This window comes from Fulmarus glacialis, unplaced genomic scaffold, assembly GCF_000690835.1.
Source record: "Fulmarus glacialis isolate BGI_N327 unplaced genomic scaffold, ASM69083v1 scaffold2844, whole genome shotgun sequence".
Classification (NCBI taxonomy): domain Eukaryota; kingdom Metazoa; phylum Chordata; class Aves; order Procellariiformes; family Procellariidae; genus Fulmarus; species Fulmarus glacialis.
In genome coordinates this window covers 880-18727 of record NW_009208465.1, presented here as the reverse complement: position 1 = coordinate 18727, position 17848 = coordinate 880, and the positions used below count along the sequence as shown (strand labels likewise).

Sequence of the window (17848 nt, the reverse complement as noted above, 5' to 3'; positions counted from 1 at the left end):
GGAAAGAGTAGTGGGAGGTGAAAGAGGAGGGGGTTTCTGGTTTGTTTTTGTTCTTTAACTGTCTCCTGTGTCAGGGAGTAGTTGTCTGCTGTGGTGTTTTCTTAGATATGAAGGCTCTGCGCAGCATCTGGGTATGGTTAGAGCAGCTTATAGTGAAGGTTAATGAGGTTGCCCAGCTGTAAGGATGTAGAGTTGTAGCCTCATCAGGTTTGTTCTGCTAGGTCCGAGGCAGCCCAAGGCTGCATGTTTAGCTGTGGCCCTGTGCAGAATCACTGGGCATTGCTCTTTCATTAATGACTCATTGTATTTGCCTCCAGTGATTTTACACAACTGCCTTTTCAGCCCTGTACTCTATGCTCCTGTAGGGATGATACAAATCCTGTGCTTGCAAATTGTGCAACCTGCCCTCAGAGATTGCTAAAACTCATTTTGTGGTGGCTTGCTTCATTGTTTGTGGGACAGCTTTAAATTAGCACAGATGGGCCACAAGATGGATGGCACACCACCTGGAGCCTGGCTAGGTGTTGCTGTGTGTGGCACAAGCTAAAGCAAGTGAGAGATTTCATGCACCTGAGATCAAAGATTGAGGTTTCATTGGACATCAGCTCCAGTACAGGTAATTTTCAGGGACGCAGTGCTTCATTACTGTTGTTCGTATGTTTAATAGCAGCAGTCTTGGTACAACTTACTTGTGCAGACTTACTGTACCACATAAGAAAGGAGAGGTGCAACAAGAGGGAGGGGAGGCGGAACACTTAAGTTCTGTTGAGATACAGGGATGCCTGCAATTATGCAAAGTAAAAGGTTGAGGAATAAAGGGCACAATTTGCAACAAGATGGTCAGGCACTGAAACAGGGGTCCAGAGAGGTGATGGGACCTCCATCCTTGGAGGTGTTCAGAGACTGGCGGAACATGGCCCTGAGCAACCTGATATAATTCCAGAGCTGGATTTAATTTTGAGCTTGGCCCTGCTTTGAGCAGTGGGTCAGACTGTATGGCCTCCCATGTCCCCTTCCAACCAAAGCTACTCCATGGCTCTGTGAAAGTAGTGTTGATGTTTAAGTTGCATACTGCTGTCTGCTCCCATTGGGAGTGGGTGTTTTGGCTTTTCTGTATAATGCCATGAATATTAAATGCCTTGGGGCCTTCATATAGTTGCCTGTTGAGCCTTTCCATCATTGTTCATAATCAAGAAAAGTCAAACAGGCGGGGGGGAATAGAGTGGTAGCAATTCAAAGGAATATCATGTTGCTCTGTCATCCTTGCTTTTCTGCATCGTCATCCGTCAGTGATAACTTGTGCTGCATTTTCTCAAGATGCCTCTTTTGTTCACAGGGCCAGGTGCGAAGACTCCAGAAGCACGGACGATTGAATACTTGGAGGAGGTGGCAATTGGCTTTGCCAGAGGACTAGCCAACAGGACGGTGTCTGCCAAAAGATCGAAAGGGCTAATACAGAGTAAGTCTGTGGACGTCATAGCCCAAGGGACTGTAGTGAGTATAATCCAGCTTTGCTTCTCAGGGATGTGTTCGTGCTCCTACTTAATTACATTTTCAAAACAAAGTTACTTCATGTTGTAATCGTCTCTTGAGCCAGGTGGGTTGGTAGAGAAAACATCGCTCTGCAGATCTGATCTTCAATTGGTGTTGCCAGAGCTGCACATGGTGGCTCCTGAAGTGTACTAGAAGGGAGCCAGACCTCAGGGAGAGAGCAGCAGCTACCTCCAGAGGACTATCCATCTTGAAAATTTTAGTAGCGAGTTCTGTACCAAGCTTGTGTAATCAAGTGGGAAGAGGCACGTGGGTCTGCTCTGTACTAATTCTCTTTAGCAGCGCCCTTATGCAGTTAGCGAAGCCCAGAAATGATGACATCTCTGTGTGAGTTCTACCCCACAGAGCTCAGTCTGTCACCAGTTGTATTAGGAGGATACTTTAGCCCTAAATGAGGCTTGTCTGTGGAACGAGCCATAGGAAACCCTTCTGAGCAGACCATGCTACGTGTGGCTGAGTTTCAGGTGCATGTTTCTATTGCAGATGTGCAGCATTCACATCTATACTCTTAACTTTCAGGTTAATCATTTAAAGGATGATTGTGCATATAGCACTGTGCTGAGACATGTTTTGTCCCATCTTGCAGAGATAACAGACTATGCTATGGCTCTTCCGTTTGTGAGGCAGCAAGTCTACAAGACAGTGGAGAGCAAAGTTCAGAAGCAAACCAAAGGACTCTACCCTGCTCCATTAAAGATCATTGAGGTAACTCCCAATGCGAGGCCCAAGAAACTACAGTGAAGGTGGTTCTGTGGGATGATATGGCAACAGACAGAAGGAACGTGGTTCCTTCCTCTGAGACAAGCTGTACATCCTGATCTTCACAGAAGATCAGTCTTGATGAGTGCTAGCTGTGTGGTGTATCGAGCAAGCATGGTAAAATTCAGCGTAGCTTCTCACAACATGATCACCAATTTATGTGGTACTGGTACCAGTAAGAGGAAGATCAAGAATCCCAGTCGAGGAAGGGCTTAGCTGGAATACTTCGTCCATTAAACTTTCAGCTGCAGTTTTTCCAGGTTTCCTATACGGTTTCCAAAGAGTTGGGTTAATCTGTCTGAAGCCAGGAAAATAAAAATTGCTGTTTTCATAGCACTAACCACACAATACTTTAAAAGTTAGTCCCCTGAGTTACACAGGCATTGTATTACTTACAGACAGTGTCCATGGTTGAATCCTTATTTTAAAATGACTTTTCACTATTTAAGTTGTTGCCAAGACTTCTCTAAAACCTGTGAATGCCCCTCTCTGACTCTGAGAGCAATGACATTACAGGAACACAGTCCTACTGAAAACAATTCCTGAAACCACAAGGTATGTGTAAAAATTAACCTGATAGAATAGCTACCATGGCAAGGAATTTTCTGTGCTAGGACAAGGTGATTCATAGCTCTGCTTTGAACAGCATGGACAGAACCCAGAGAGTCTGAAGTGTGCCTTGAATATTGAGGAGGGGTTGCTGGTGAAAACAGGAGGTGCAGCTAAACAAGTAATCTCATTAAAGCGTAGCTGTTGGCAGACATGACTTAACAGCAGCATATCTTTATTGTTCTTTGGCTAGGTTGTAAAGACTGGTCTTGATCAGGGGCGTGATACTGGATACCTCACTGAATCCCAGGTAAGGAGATGAGATCCCTGGTAGTAATTGGTAAGTCGTGGAGTTGGGGGGGAGCGGGATTTGTGTTTAACCATGCACAAAGGATAATATTCGTCACAGGCTGCTCAAAATGGTGTCTTGCTCCCTGCCCTTTCTTCTGGCAGTGGGTCTGTGAAAAAGGCCTGTCTTGAACAACAGAACTGTTTGTTGGGATTCTTCATCTGTGAAAACAGTTTGTGCCTTTTCTCATTCCTGTCTGTGTTATCTTTTTGAGTGGGGAATAACCAGACGGAGTTCACTGATCTAGGTTTCACATAACAGGATTTGATTTCTCTGTGTGTCTGAGCACTGTTTGTTTTTTCTGATAGTCAGATGGGATGGGTAACCCGGAGGTGTGAGTGTAGTGCTCTCAGTCTCATGGAATCATAAAATTGTTTAGGTCGGAAAAGACCTTTAAGATCATCGAGTCCAACTGTTAACCCAGCACTGCCAAGTCCACCACTAAACCTTGTCCCGAAGCACCACATCTACCTGTCTTTTAAATACTTCCAGGGATGGTGACTCCACCACTTCCCTGGGCAGCCTGTTCCAAGGCCTGACCACTCTTTCAGTAAAGAAGTTTTTCCTAATGTCCAATCTAAACCTCCCCTGGCACAACTTGAGGCCATTTCCTCTCGTCCTATTGCTTGTTACTTGGGAGAAGAGACCAACCCCCACCTGGCTACAACCTCCTTTCAGGGAGTTGTAGAGCGCGATGAGGTCTCCCCTCAGCCTCCTCTTCTCCAGGCTAAACAGCCCCAGTTCCCTCAGCCGCTCCTCATCAGACTTGTGCTCCAGGCCCTTCACCAGCTTCGTTGCCCTTCTCTGGACACGCTCCAGCACCTCAATGTCCTTCTTGTAGTGAGGGGCCCAAAACTGAACACAGGATTCGAGGTGCGGCCTCACCAGGGCCGAGTACAGGGGGACAATCACTTGCCTACTCCTGCTGGCATCAGTGTTTCCAGGCAATTTGGTGCAAACAAGTAATTTCCTCCAAGAATTAACTTTCATTTTTACCAGTGTTCTGTTTACTCTGTCACCTTTTTTCACCATCATCTTTGTTCAGGGTGTTGATTCTCCATTACTCTTGTTTTGCTGTTTGTCCTGTTTTCTAGTCCAGATACTTTGTGCTGGTCCTTTTTCACCCGTTGATAATTTGGGGTGCTTCTGAAAGTTAGGTGGTTTTTTTCAGTAGTATTTTCTCACCCAGAACAAGACTTCTTTCTCCTTATCCCTTGGTCGAACTTACCTATTTAGCAGCCACTCCAGTCAGCATACTGGCTAGTTCTGGCCATTCAGGGGGACCTCAACAGACCGGAGAACTGGGCAGACAGGAACCTCAAGAAGTTCAGCAAAGGGAGGTGCCAAGTGCTGCCCCTGGGGAGGAATAACCCTGTGCACTAGTACAGGCTGGGAGCCAGCTGACTGGAGAGAGTCCAGCGAAGGGCCACAAGGATGAATAAAGGCCTGGAGCATCTGGCACACGAGGAGAGGCTGGGAGACCTGGGACTGTTCAGCCTGGAGAAGAGAAGGCGCGGGGCGGATCTTATCAATGTGTATAAATACCTGGTAGGAAGCAGTAAAGAAGGCATAGCTACACTCTTCTCATTGGTATCCAGTGGGAGAATAAGAGGTAATGGGCACAAACTGAAACAGGAAATTCCACTTAAATATGCAAACCAACTTTTTTACTGTAAAGGTGATTGAACGCTGGAACAGGTTGCCCAGAGAGGCTGTGGAGTCTCTCTCTGTGGTGATAATTCAAAACCCAACTGGGGACAGTCCTAAGCAGCCTGCTCTAGTTGACTGTGCTTTGACTGATGGGGTGGGACAAGACAATCTCCACAGGTCTCTTCCAACCTCAACTCTTCAGTGGTTCTGTGATTCTGTAAAATGAGCCTCTATTTCATTCTTCCTTTCCTTTCAGTTCTTTAGTTCCCTGGCACATCAGTTTTGTTTAGCACCAATAATGACTGTTAAGAGAAGTGAAGTCTTTTGCACTTTGAAGTCCAGAAGACTTCACCTCTTGTTCTGCTTGCTGCTTTTCCCCGTTGTAGATCCAGCCAGTGGTGAGGCTGAGCACGTGTTAGAATCATAGAAGACGTATCCTATTGCAGAGGTGTAGCTACACGCGCATGTATGTTCACAAACACAGTACATGCACGGCTGGCTGCACAGACAGCGCAGCCTTTTCTGGTGAGACCCACATAAGCACAAACTGCTCACAGGCATGGCCAATGTGGATGATCGATGCTGTTCCTCCTGGTTGGCTGATCAGAATTGAAGTTCATGTGCGGCAGTAAGGGCACATGTGCACGCGCGCACACACACACATCTCCCTTTAGTAGCTGGCTGTAGATGTTTCATCTGTCAATTAGTTGGCCACGGGGCCCAGTCTGACCAGCTGCTGGCACATGGACCTCATGTCCTAAATGCCATCCAGTCCTGCTTGAGGTTTGCTAGTGACACACTCGGGGAAAATAGGAATAGAGTTTAATATGGAGGTAGGACAGACTGTGGTGGGCAGGTCCAGGGCTTGAGCAGGCAAGCGTACTCACCAGCAGCTTGCTTATGCGTGACCCTTTTATTCCATACACACACAGAGTCTTTGTTTTCCCATGCTTGTTCATCCTCAGCCATCTTGATCCCTCCCTTTCTCTGCCCTTGTCTCTGCCTTAATAAACAATCTGCCCCTAATTAGTTTTTCCTCATTGGTCCCAGTTTTTGAGTCTGTACTCACATTTGGTATTTCTGATACTGATGAGGTAATACTGGCCACCCACAGTGTCACTGGTGTGGTTACCTGGGCACTGCTGGCTCTGCCAGACCTGACTCCCCAGAAGAGCCACAACACTCCCATCTGGTTATCTCTGCGTTTGTGTCATCTCTCACATCGCTGCCCCTTAACCGCCGGTGAAATCCATCCATCCCCCGTGGTACTATCTGTAACTTTCACCAGCTTCTCACGCTGCTGTCTGTCACATCCCGCAGTCTTTCTTGCTCCTTTTGCTGTCTTCTGGTGATAAGGTCCTGGTCTGAGATGTAGCTGGGTGCCTCCTACCTTAACAGTGACCTCTTGGGTATACCCCATCTGTTCTGGTTATGCATTCCACCCACGTTTGGTCTGGTGCTGAATAAAAGGCTTGGAGTACTGTGTTCCTTACAGAAAAGAATGAATGTTTTTTTCCCTGAGAATAGCAGCAGGATGGAGATGTTCCCAGAACCCTCTGAGGAATAATAAGTGTCAGTGTCATGTCTTTTTTAATGCCTCCTTCTTTCCCCTAGAATAGGAGACTTGCAGATTCTCTTCCAGGCTTTGTGTTTCTGATATTTTAGCAAGCCTCTAACTCACAGAACAGTGGTGAAGGAAGATACAGCCTGCTCTAAACTACATTGCGTTGGCGGCTTTCCTTAGCTGACTTGACTTAGACAGCGTTAGTTTTCTCTTGCCTTACACTGTCTTTTGTCTTCCTGACTGCTTTCCCGTTTCATGCTGAGTGCTGGGAGGTTATGCAGGCCTTTTGATTTTATTGCCTGTCTATGATCCTCCAAAAATAGTATCAGGCTACTGCTGTCAGTGAGAATTGGCCTGTTTAAAGGTTTTTCTCAAAGCCTGAGGGCAGGGCCCTTCCCCATGGAAGCCACTGGGGCAATGGCCCCAGCTAGTGCAGGATGCACATGGGGGAGAAAGGGTCCCATGTCGGTGAAATACAGCCCTGCCGCTGGGGAAGTAGAAGTGGCTCCTGCATTGATCTCATAGGACCCCACAGCTGCTGGCTGGCCGAGGCAGCCCGGTCGCTTCTGGCTTACCATCACACCAGTGAACTGCCAGGGACTGCTCCTCCCAAAGCTGTGCTGGGAGGGTGGAAATGAGCTGTGAATGATTCAGTGGATGGGAAGGAGGTGGACATGGAAATACTATGGCTGCTCTTGTTCCCTGGCAGAACCCCTGCCCCTCCAGACACAAGTGTTAGAGGTACACGCTCTTTCAGATGCTTTAAATTATATTGTTTATGGGAAAGGACATTGAACAAGCAGTTTCCTACGGCTTTCTGGCAGCCCATATGGGAGGTAGTGGTGCAGGGCGGGCTGTGCTTAGCACAGAAGGTGCCTCTCTGCAGAGGATACATATGCCCTGTCTGTTCTTCCTCTTCTGACCAGGTTACTAGTCTGTGCGGTTACACGGGTGGCTGTGCTCTCCCCTTGCCATGTTTTTGATGTGTGCGTGCTGGGAGCGAGACAGCTGGTAAATGCTAAACTCTCGCTTCCCTCTTCCCTTTCTTCCAGAGCTTTGGCCAACTCGCAGTGACTAAGGAATCCAAGGCGCTGATTGGACTTTACCACGGACAGGTGCGCTGCAAGAAGAACAAGTTTGGAACACCTCAGCGAGAGGTCAAGTAAGTGCAAGCGGGATGCCTGAGGAGCAGTTGGAGGACCTCTGCTGAAAGGCTCTTGGGACCGAGTGGCCTGGAGTCCTGAAAAGCAGTGCGGCAGAGCAGAGAGATTTCCAGCCTCCAGAAGGCTAATCCTCTGCAGTTTGGAGGTCTCGTCCACAAGTGAAGTCTTCTTGCATGACCTCACTAAAAATAGTGCCTGGGTGGACAGGATCTGTGCGAGTCTGATGGTAACAATGGAAATTCAGCTATTTCTAGCTTTGAACATGACCACTGGTCCTTTTCTGTGCAGGACTCTGGCAGTGCTGGGAGCAGGGCTGATGGGAGCTGGGATCGCACAGGTTTCAGTGGATAAGGGACTGAAGACCATTCTGAAGGACACAGCACAGCAAGGCTTGGACAGAGGACAGCAGCAGGTCTTCAAGGGGTACGTGAGTTAAAAGGAATTTGCTCGGGATGGGATGGGGCTGCCTTTTGTCAAAATACTCCTCTGCTTTCAGGCAGTCAGGAACTCCTGACACCTCTGTTCCTTTGGAGTCTTCTACCATCAGATGTCACAGAAATGCTTTCTTTTAAGGTTGCCCTATGCAGTGTGCTGGGATATTGCTACGAAATAGGCTCAGTGTATTCAGCCTTAGCTCCTTAGGTAGGTAGATGACTTAACAGATGGTTGCTTTAGCTTTTAGATTTAGCAGTAGCTTATAGAGCTAAGGGGGAAGGGAGTAATCCTGGCTGCCTAGAGGACCATGTCAGGGGAGGCATCGGGTCAGACTTCTGGAAAGCTGGATTTCTTTCCCGCTGTCCTCCTGGCTCATCAGTAATAGTGCTCAGCTGTGCATCATCAGGAATGTCAGCAATTGACCTTCAGACTAATGTATCAGCTGAGTTGTGTGAGCATGGCTCTCCTTTTTCCAGATGGAAGGAGGGGCCAGTAGGCAAAGTGACAGTCCTGCTGGATTGGAGATGGTGTTTTGAGTCCCAGCTCCAGGAGGGAGGGATGCCCTTGGCGTTGTGGTGCACCTCTAGCAGTCTGGGCTGGCCTGCCCAGGAGCTGTGACAGAGCTGTCCTTCCCTAGGCTGAACGGCAAGGTGAAGAAGAAGAGTCTGACATCATTTGAGAGGGACTCCATTCTCAGCAACTTGACGGGCCAGCTGGACTACAAGGGCTTTGAGAAGGCAGACATGGTGATCGAGGCTGTGTTCGAGGACATTAACATCAAGCACAAAGTGCTGAAGGAAGTGGAGGCCGTGAGTATCAGTTCTGAGCAACTTGTGCTAGATGTGGCCCCTTGTGTTGTGGAGACTCAGGGTGTCCTGTCCTGTGCTGCTAGGTTTGTCACATCTCCTTTGTGCTGCAGTTTGGTGCTTGGTGCAAGTTTTTATGTCAGTACATGGGTGAGTGTCAAGGGCAGCCTTCCTGTTCACTAAGGATATTCAGTGTTCAATAAGGAGTCACTAGTTCTTAGCTGAATGGGGCAGTTCTGACATTCCCTGACTCCTGGGAGCTGCTCAAAAAAAGCATTGGTATGACAGTAATGTCTTTTGGTTATCTCCATAACTTACAGTTCTTTACTTACTATCTCTAGCTTGCTGCCGCTGCGCTTTTCTGTTCAAGAGCACACTTGGGGAAATAAGTGTATGGTAAAGGAGCTGGTCTGTGCACCTTTCTGAAATCCCTCCCTGCAGTGTTTAATGTAGTTGCAGTGGTCTGGCAGAAACATGGGTGCTCTGAGACTAATATTACAGGCCTGGGGAGACTTCAGGGGAAATCAGATGTGGCTGACTTGGGCTGCTGCTTTAGGATTAGTTTCTAATGCTGTCTGTCCTGACAGAGAAAATCAAGTTTGCCTTGTTTGTCAGGGTTATCAGGTGCTGGTGCTGTTCTCTCAGGGCTGTGCACATCATGCTCTGGATCTGACTCAGGAGCCTGTGCGTTTACACTGTCTCTTCCACCCCCTGCCACAGGTGATCCCTGCTCACTGTATCTTCGCCAGTAACACATCTGCCCTCCCAATCAGCCAAATTGCTGCTGTTAGCAAGAGGCCAGAGAAGGTGAGTACCCAGTGCAACATGCCTGCTATGAACCTGCTCTGCGCTGAGCTGCCTGTTAGTGGCAAACTGGCTTTGCCGTAGGCGAGCGCTGGGATCTTCTGCTTCCTCCTCAGAACGTGAAAAGCTCATCCTCTGCCCCCAGTGCAAGCTTTGAACAAAGAGCTTGTGGTCCTTGGACAGGTAGGAAGGGGATGAAGGTAGACTCAGCCCCAGTGTGATGTTGGCGAGGCAAGGTGTAGTAGGGAGGTGAGAGCACTTCAGGAAACGTTAATGCACGCAGCAGAGCAGAGAAGCCATAGAAGGACTCAAGCTAAGAGAATTCCAGCCAGGAAGACTTCAGTCATTTTGATACATTGATTAGACATAGGAGTGTCTTGCCATGATGGGAAAATGCCTTCTCAGGGAGAAGGCACTAACCTAGCAGCAAAAAGGGAAGAAAAGTTGGTGGCTGGAAGCTGAACTCGGAGGTGCTGAAACTGAAGCCTTGGTCAGCCATGGGATCAGCTCCTGGGGGAGTGGTGGGGTTTTCTCTCTGGCTCCAAATGATCCATGTGAACAGGATACCAAGAGCAACATAGCAGCTTGTGGCAGAGGTTTGGAGCAGGGGACTTCTTCATCCCTTTGCTTGAACTCTAAACAGCATATAAAGTAGCTGCATCCTCATCCCTTCACCCAGGCAAACACAGCTGAGTAGGAACACTGCTTTGTGTGGAGCAGCCTGCCCTAAGGGACGTCACTGGTGGAGTTACCATCTGAGGGGTGTGAATGAGGATTGGGAGGAGTCAGCTGTGTGCTGTTTTTCATTGTCATCTGTGACTTCCAAGCGTACCTGTAATACCTGCTAGCATGAGGCTGGCAGATCTGACACAGGCCCTGCAGGAGGCCTGCTCCCTTCAGGGAGCAGCAGCAGGAGACCAGACATGACACTGCAGTGTCCGAAGTAGTGTGAGGGATCTGTGTGACCAGGTGGAGTCACCTCCCGAGGGCTAAACATCAGTCTAGGGCCTTGATATAAAAAGGGGGGAAACACTTCCCCCTCATTTGAGGAATCTGCTTTGCAGAAAATTTGAGGAATCTGGGGCTGCAGAAAATGAAGGAAAGGGCAAGCAGTTCTCCTGCTAGGTAATCCCATCTCCCTCTCTAAAACAGGTGGGTCGGGGAGGCAGTAGCATCTTGGGCAGAAGGAGGGGGAAGCTCTGGAGCTCAGCTGGAAAGTGTTACACAAATGCAAACGCACCTTGGCTGGTTCCCTAAACTCTTACAAGGGTCTCAGGTACTGCCCTGGTCAGTGCATTGCCTCTGCTGCTTGTCTTCCTGCAGAAGTTCTGTGGACATCTGCAAAGGTAGAGTAACAGTGTGTGTTCCCACTGTTGGAGGTTCCTGTGACCTTCATGAGCCTCTTCCTGGTTTGCTGTCAGACCTTAGTTGCATCGGAAATGTACACTGAGTCTTATTTGTTCATACTTGCAAATAACATCCTCTTGCTGTATAAATTGCCTGTGTAATGGCTCTTTATGGGGAAACTAATAGGAAATCAGTTAACTAATTAGTGTATTTTCTTTAATTACTTTTGCAGCCTGCAACTCTCCTGCAAGGTGCCTCTGACTTATACAGATCTTAGTGCCAAGTGTAGCTTCCAGGAGGCATGAAGGTGACATGCTGATTACATGGTCGTGTTAAGAAAATGAGGCACACAGCTGAATAATCTCCACTTGAATGCTGTTCCCAGAGAAAGGCTGCACTTACCTCTGCAATTAGTTTCGGGAAACACGCCTCCTTGTCTTTAAATTCACTTCATCACCAAAAAGAAAAAAAAAACCAAAACCAAAACATTCACAAGCAGAACACGGGGACTTTGCTCAACATCTGTCTCCGTGACTGCTATTCCACTTTCAGAGTCCAGAAGAAGCACCATCCAGGCGTGTGGCTCCTCTGCCAGCTCAGATAGTACCTGCAGATCACGCAGTGCCTGTAATTTGCCTGGGGACTGAGCTCAGCTAAGATTCCCAGACAGGTTTTGCTGCCAAACTATTAGCAAGTACAGAGAGAGCTGAGCAGCATTCTTGGTCCTGTAAGCATTATGCCTAAATCCTCACTGAGGCAAGAGCTGTGGGGCATATGCTATGTCCTTGGGAAAGCAGAGGAGGGAAAGGGAGTTGGAGAGCGCTCCCATCAGAGAGGGATACAGTGGAGTGTGTGGCTGAATGGATAGTGCACTGTGGTGGTGGGTGCTGCAGCCCATGCTGGCCTGCTTCCCTCTGCAGTTGGGCACTTGACTTGCCCAGCAGATTACTCTGGGAGCCAAAGTCTGCCTTAACCCTGCTTAACCCTGAGCTTTTCCTTCTGCCTAGGTGATCGGGATGCACTACTTCTCCCCTGTTGACAAAATGCAGCTGCTGGAAATAATCACCACAGACAAAACGTCGCAGGACACGGCTGCTTCTGCTGTTGCTGTTGGCCTCAAACAGGGCAAGGTCGTCATCGTGGTAAAGGTGAGGAAACACTGCACAAAATATGAGCTGGGATAATAAATAAAAGGGCAGGCTTGTGCACTGAGAGGAGGTTGAAATGTGGCCGTGAATACACTGGCATTAGCTACTCACGCTGAGAAGTAAAAATGGAGGTTAGAAAGTGCCCAGGTGATCTCTCAGATGTCCTTTGGAGCCATGGAAGGCCAGAAGGCTCAGGAACAGTCTGATCGGCCAGCACGAGGAGCTGGCAGTCCTGTTCCACACAACTTCCAGGAGGCTGAAATCTGTAGTCGCATCCGAGATGGAGCAGAGTCTGACCAGGACTCTCATCACCTATTCTCCCTGGCAAGCTGCAAGGACAGGGAGGCCTGTGAGCAGTAACCCTCCTCTTTCTGGGCTTAAATCTTGTGTGAGGGGGCAGAAATACACGTGCAAGCATAGGGGAAGAGCTATACTAAGCAGAGGGAGAAGACTGAGCATAGCACAGCGAGGCAGGAGTTGAGAACAAACTGCTGTGACCTGTAGGAAGAGGCAGCAGACTCTCAGAAAAGCCATGGGCTTTGAGTGGTTTGTTGGGCTGATGGCTGCTGTTGAACACACGGCCCTCCAGAGAGAGCTGGTCTCATGCTCCGTAGTAAAAAGCATCAGTGATGCTGGTTCAGCTGTGTGGGAAGTTCAGCCAGTAGGCTCAGGGCAGTTTGAGTGTATTTTTGGATTGGTCTCTTCAGTGATGTGTGAGGTTGCCAGCAATGCTGAGCAGGTCTCTCCTGTGGTGCTGGGAAAACTGGCTTGTCTAAAAGTGCTCTAGGCATCTCAAAAGTGCTCTAGGCATCTCTAAAGGCCAGTGGAGATACAGTGCTGCTTCTCTAACCCACATCTCCACATCAGACGCTTCCATGAATGGCAGTTTGCAGCTGATCTGTTGCTTCCTGACTTTGTGAGCAATATCAGAGGTGAAACAACCAGTTTATGCCTGTTTCGCTTGCGCTGAGCACCCTTTCCCCCGTCAGCCTATTGGGCTTGGTGAAGCAAGGGGACTTCTGCAGCCTGCTTGGGACCTCCAGGCACTATTTCAAGTAAAAACACTCTTCCAGGGAGTAAGTTCATGGAAGTCTTCAAACACTGCTGAGCCCTACAGGAAAAAGCTATTCTAGCAGTTGATAACATACTGTTAGAAATGGAGTTCAGTGTGTCTGCCCTGCATGTCAGTGCCTGAACTGCAGCCCGGGCTGTGAAACACAGTTCTTATGCTGCAGAGAGCGGGTGTGTTCCTGCAGTTCATACTCACCTGCCTTCCTGCTGCACTCCTCTTCCCTAGGATGGGCCTGGCTTCTACACCACCAGGTGCCTGGGGCCGATGCTCGCAGAAGTGGTTCGAGTTCTTCAGGTGTGTATTCCGACCGCATCTGCCAAATAGTCATGTAAACTCTGCTTCTTCCTTGACCCCGATCAGGCTGACCCCAGCCCTGGCCAAGAAGGGAGGTGGGTAACCAGCCCCGGTGCCCATGGTTGTCCCCAGGCTGCTCTTGGCTGATGAGACCTGGTGCAGGCAGTGATGAGGCTCTTTCCTCCCCAGACGGCACCAGGGGAGAGTCAGGAGTGTTGCAAGCATGATTACACTGCTCCTGTCTGTAATCAGACGGCTAATGGGGCTGGTCACAGTCCGTTGCCCCAGATGAGCGAGGGCTTTCTGCCCCCACGCTGGCTTTCCAGGACCCTCACCCAGAGATACCATTGCTTCCCCTTCTATACCTGCAGGAGGGCACTGACCCAAAGAAAATAGACGCCCTCTCTACAGCCTTTGGCTTTCCCGTGGGTGCTGCCACGCTGATCGATGAGGTGGGTGTGGATGTGGCCGCGCACGTGGCTGAGGACCTTGGCAAGGCCTTTGGCGAGCGCTTTGGAGGAGGCGACGTCGAGTTGTTCAAGCTCATGGTGCAAAAAGGCTTCTTAGGTGAGATGCTAGGCTATTTTAATTGAACATGTTTCCTCTTTCTTCAATGAAAAGTACTAGCATCTATCTGCCTCTTCTGCCTCAGGTGAGAGCAGTCAGAGAACAGCCCTGGGAATGGGTCAGGAATCCCTCCCAGCTGTACCCTGGATACACCTTTGGCTGTGGCCAAAGACCTTCCTTTGCAGAAATGGCAGCAGCAGGCAAAGATGCTGCCCAGAGCAAAGGCAGCAGACAAGATCTCATGAATCTTTGGCCCCTTCGTGAAACCTGCACAAGTGCTCCGGGACATGGGGAGCCAGTGGCTGGGAATAAATGTGCTCAAGTGAAACAAGCCCTGAGCTGAGGTTTAGAAGCTCTGTGCAAGGAAAGATGATGGCTCTGTCTGCGTGGCCAAAGCTGTGCCCTGGTGGCACTGGGTGCCAGAGGCAGCTGTGCCTCTGGGCACGCCAGGACGGAGCAGCAGTGGGACCTGCACTTGGACCATGATAGCTCTCGCCTTCCGATGACCCTTGCTGTGACCAGACCCCTGGCAGTGAGGGTTACTCAGGAGATCTTGTCATTTCTGTGCCTTGCTCCCAAGTGTGGACAAGGACTGTGTCCTTTTGCTGCTGTAGCGATGGAAACAGTGGCATTATTTGACTGTCCTCTGGACCTAGTGAAGGCATTAGGGCCTGGTACAGTGGCAACATCTTGCCAAGGAGTCAGCTGGACATGGGCCCCTTCCCTCTGGCCTTGGTGAGGCAGGAAACAGGCTGGCGCTGAAGTGCAGAGACGCTGCCTGTGCTGGGAGATCTGCTTGTGCTAACAGAAGCAGGAGTCACAAGAAGATCAGAAGCAAACGGGACGCGTGGCAGGATATGACTGTCTCTTTTTATCCCCGGCAGGTCGCAAGGCAGGGAAAGGCTTTTATGTTTACCAGGAGGGGGTGAAGAACAGGAGTGTGAATTCTGGCATGGATGAGATCTTGGCGCGGTTCAAAGTGCCAGCCAAACCTGAAGTGTAAGTAGCTGTGCGTGCTTGAGCGGTGGTGTGGGCTGGCTCTCACCCCAGCTCCTTCTCCTGCCCCTGAGCAGCAGCACTGGAGGACAGCGCTGAACACGGAGTCGCTCCAGGTGGCATTTAGCTGTTCCCAGCTGGCATGTAGGGGGGCAGGCTGTTGGCTCCGGCGAGCCGGGGGTCGACGGAATCGGGTGCTTGGGCACCTTTGCAGAAAGCTTTTCTGTGGTGGGGCTTGTCCGGGCAGGCGAGTTGGTGCAGCTCCTGCTGTGACCTTCCTGGCGTCAGACCTGTTGTACAGCCTGGCACCAAAACATCTTCTGGAGCAGTTCCCATCTGGCCTGATCGAGCCTTTGGCATTCTTACATGCCTGCTTCAGGACATGTCACAGAACTTAGTCCTTATCCTCATGCAGATAGGGACAGTCTCAGTGAGAAACCATTCTCTTCTCTACCCCAGGCCTGGCTCTGTCCCCTGGCTTCACATGCTCCTCCATCCAGCTCCTGTTTTACCTGCACAGCCCTTACAGACCCTTTTCTTGCAGCTGTACAGATGAGGACATCCAGATGCGCTTGGTGACGAGGTTTGTGAACGAGGCAGCCATGTGCCTGCAGGAGGGGATCCTCAGCAACCCTGTGGAGGGAGACATTGGTGCTGTGTTCGGCTTGGGCTTCCCGCCATGCCTGGGAGGTAAGTGGGTTCAGCTGGGGTTTGGGCTACGCTGCATGGCTTGGCTCTCAAGCTTCGTAGTGGGCTTGCCTAGTGGGCTCTAGCCACCAGAGGCGAATCAGCTGTTAAGGCCAGGTTTGAGATGCAGTCTGACAAGCCTGACTGTCCTCCTCCCACATAAAGCCTGAGCCAGAGAGGTTGCTCCAGCATTCCCACCCCACAAGAGGTGGCAGTGAGCCTGAGAGCTGCTGTGAGATGTTTCTGTCAGGACCCTGTGGAGTTCCTCTGCTGGTACAACTGTTTCACAGAGCTGTGGCTGGTGAGGATCAAGGGACTCTAACCAGGCCATTTGCTGTGTCTTCAGGTTTGAATAAGAAGGCAGAGCCATGCTGGCCCCAGCCTCATCAGCACTTCCCGTGAGAACTTCAAAGGAGGAGCTTTTACCATGCCTGATAGTCATGGGGGTGTAGGTGGGATGGGAGACTTGCAAAAGCCTTACATTTTTAAGAAATCCCTGGCTTTTGTGCAGCCTATGGCACTCGGTGAAAAAATGAGGTTCTGGTATCTCATCTCTTGCCACTGCTAGTTGCCACTGGGTGGGCAGGCAGGTGTCTTGCAGCTTTTCTGGAAACCTGGTTTTGTGCTGCGCACAGAGTTGACAAATGGTGCCCAAGGACGCACCGTTCCCCCCATGCCTGTACGTGGCACGGATAAAGCTGAGCTGATAACCTCGGCCATGGTGCACGGCACGTTTCAGGCCAAGGTACTAGCCAAGAGCATGGGCAAAGTTCTCCTGGACCCATCTGTGACCTGGCTGGATGGCTGTGGCCGTGGCCTGGGCAGTGGTCGAAGCATGAGCTGAGGTTTGAGTCACAACGGAAGGATACTGAGGGCTCTTGGGCATGAGGTGGTGCTTCTGCTGAGTACCTAGCACTTCCCTGCCTTGCGGCAACTCGGACTAAGGGAGCAGTCCCAGTTATCTGTGCCCCAGCTTGTCCCCAGCAATCCAGTCTGCCTCTGCTCAGTGCAGGTGGGCGGGCAGGGAGCATTGTCCTGCCGAGAGGCTGGGGATCTCTTGGAGGACGGATTGGCCGAATCCAGTGCTCTCACCTTCCAGGCACCTTGGTGCTTCTCGCTTCCTTGTCACAGATGTGTCCCCCTGTCCTGGCAGGTCCCTTCAGGTATGCAGACTCGTATGGAGCCAAGCAGCTGGTGGACAAGCTGCGGAAATACGAGGCCATCTACGGCAGCCAGTTCACACCATGCCAGCTGCTGCTGGACTACGCCAACAGCCCAAGCAAGAAATTCCACCAGTGAGCGTGGCCCGATGCCACCCACCCGTGACACGCCGACAGCTCGAGCCGGGGGCCGCTGGCTCTCCAGCGACACCCCATCCTCTAGGTTAATCTGCAAAGCACCCAGGGAAGGCAGGGAAGGAAGGAAGGTGGCAGTGGATGGCCTTGGGGCTTGTAGTCATTTCAAGTGCCTTATCAGCTACTGTGTGTTGGGCACCTCCGTCCCCTGCCAGCGTGGGTCTGGTTCCTCCTTGTTGGAAGAGAGAATTTCTTCTGCGTTCACCTCCATGCTGCGACCTCCAGAGCTCCCAGTCTGGCAGGCAGCATCCAGCACGCGTCTGGCCCCGAGGCCTTGCCTTTCCATAAACCTCCAACAGTAAATCCCCGTCTCTTGGATTTGGACTCCATGCCTGCTTCTCCTCCCACCTCGCTGGGGCAGCAGACTCGCGGCACCGAGGAAGAGAACCGCTCGAGTCGGAAATAAAGCGTTCAGGCAATCCTCTGGGGTCTTCTCTGTGCTTGCCAGCTGCGAGACCCACAAAGGGGCTGCCGGCAGTTGCCGGAGGGTGGGGAAAGGCAGGGGAGGGCGGCAGTGCGGAACAAAGACCGGCTCTGTCACCTCTGCCATCAATCAGGGTCTGTGAGAAGCCTCCGGCTCTTTTGTCTGGCCCCGAGCGCTGCCGCCAGGGTTATCCTGGCAGATGGACCCGCCTGTAATTGCAAATCAAGCAGCCAGAGGCCAGAAGGGTCCCCCGTGGGGAGAGCTCAGTTTAAACTAAAAGGCTTTAAATCTCTGTGCACCTGTCACTAATTTCGGAGCTGGCCTGGCC

At 50.6% G+C, this 17848-nt stretch overlaps 1 protein-coding gene across 1 annotated transcript in view; it reads left to right on the top strand.

Moving 5' to 3' along the window:
* The window catches only part of HADHA (hydroxyacyl-CoA dehydrogenase/3-ketoacyl-CoA thiolase/enoyl-CoA hydratase (trifunctional protein), alpha subunit), a gene marked incomplete at its 5' end in the record, with an annotated part of 23232 nt that extends 5925 nt beyond the window's left edge, over positions 1-17307 (top strand). Inside the window, 13 exons of the mRNA XM_009576471.1 lie at positions 1337-1459; positions 2138-2256; positions 3113-3169; positions 7475-7584; positions 7874-8008; positions 8658-8829; positions 9547-9633; positions 11985-12125; positions 13423-13491; positions 13863-14058; positions 14943-15057; positions 15599-15744; positions 16895-17307. Of these exons, the coding sequence (XP_009574766.1) occupies positions 1337-1459; positions 2138-2256; positions 3113-3169; positions 7475-7584; positions 7874-8008; positions 8658-8829; positions 9547-9633; positions 11985-12125; positions 13423-13491; positions 13863-14058; positions 14943-15057; positions 15599-15744; positions 16895-17040 (1616 nt within the window). The remainder of the gene's footprint in view (positions 1-1336; positions 1460-2137; positions 2257-3112; positions 3170-7474; positions 7585-7873; positions 8009-8657; positions 8830-9546; positions 9634-11984; positions 12126-13422; positions 13492-13862; positions 14059-14942; positions 15058-15598; positions 15745-16894) is intronic.
* Positions 17308-17848: the final 541 nt, after the last annotated feature.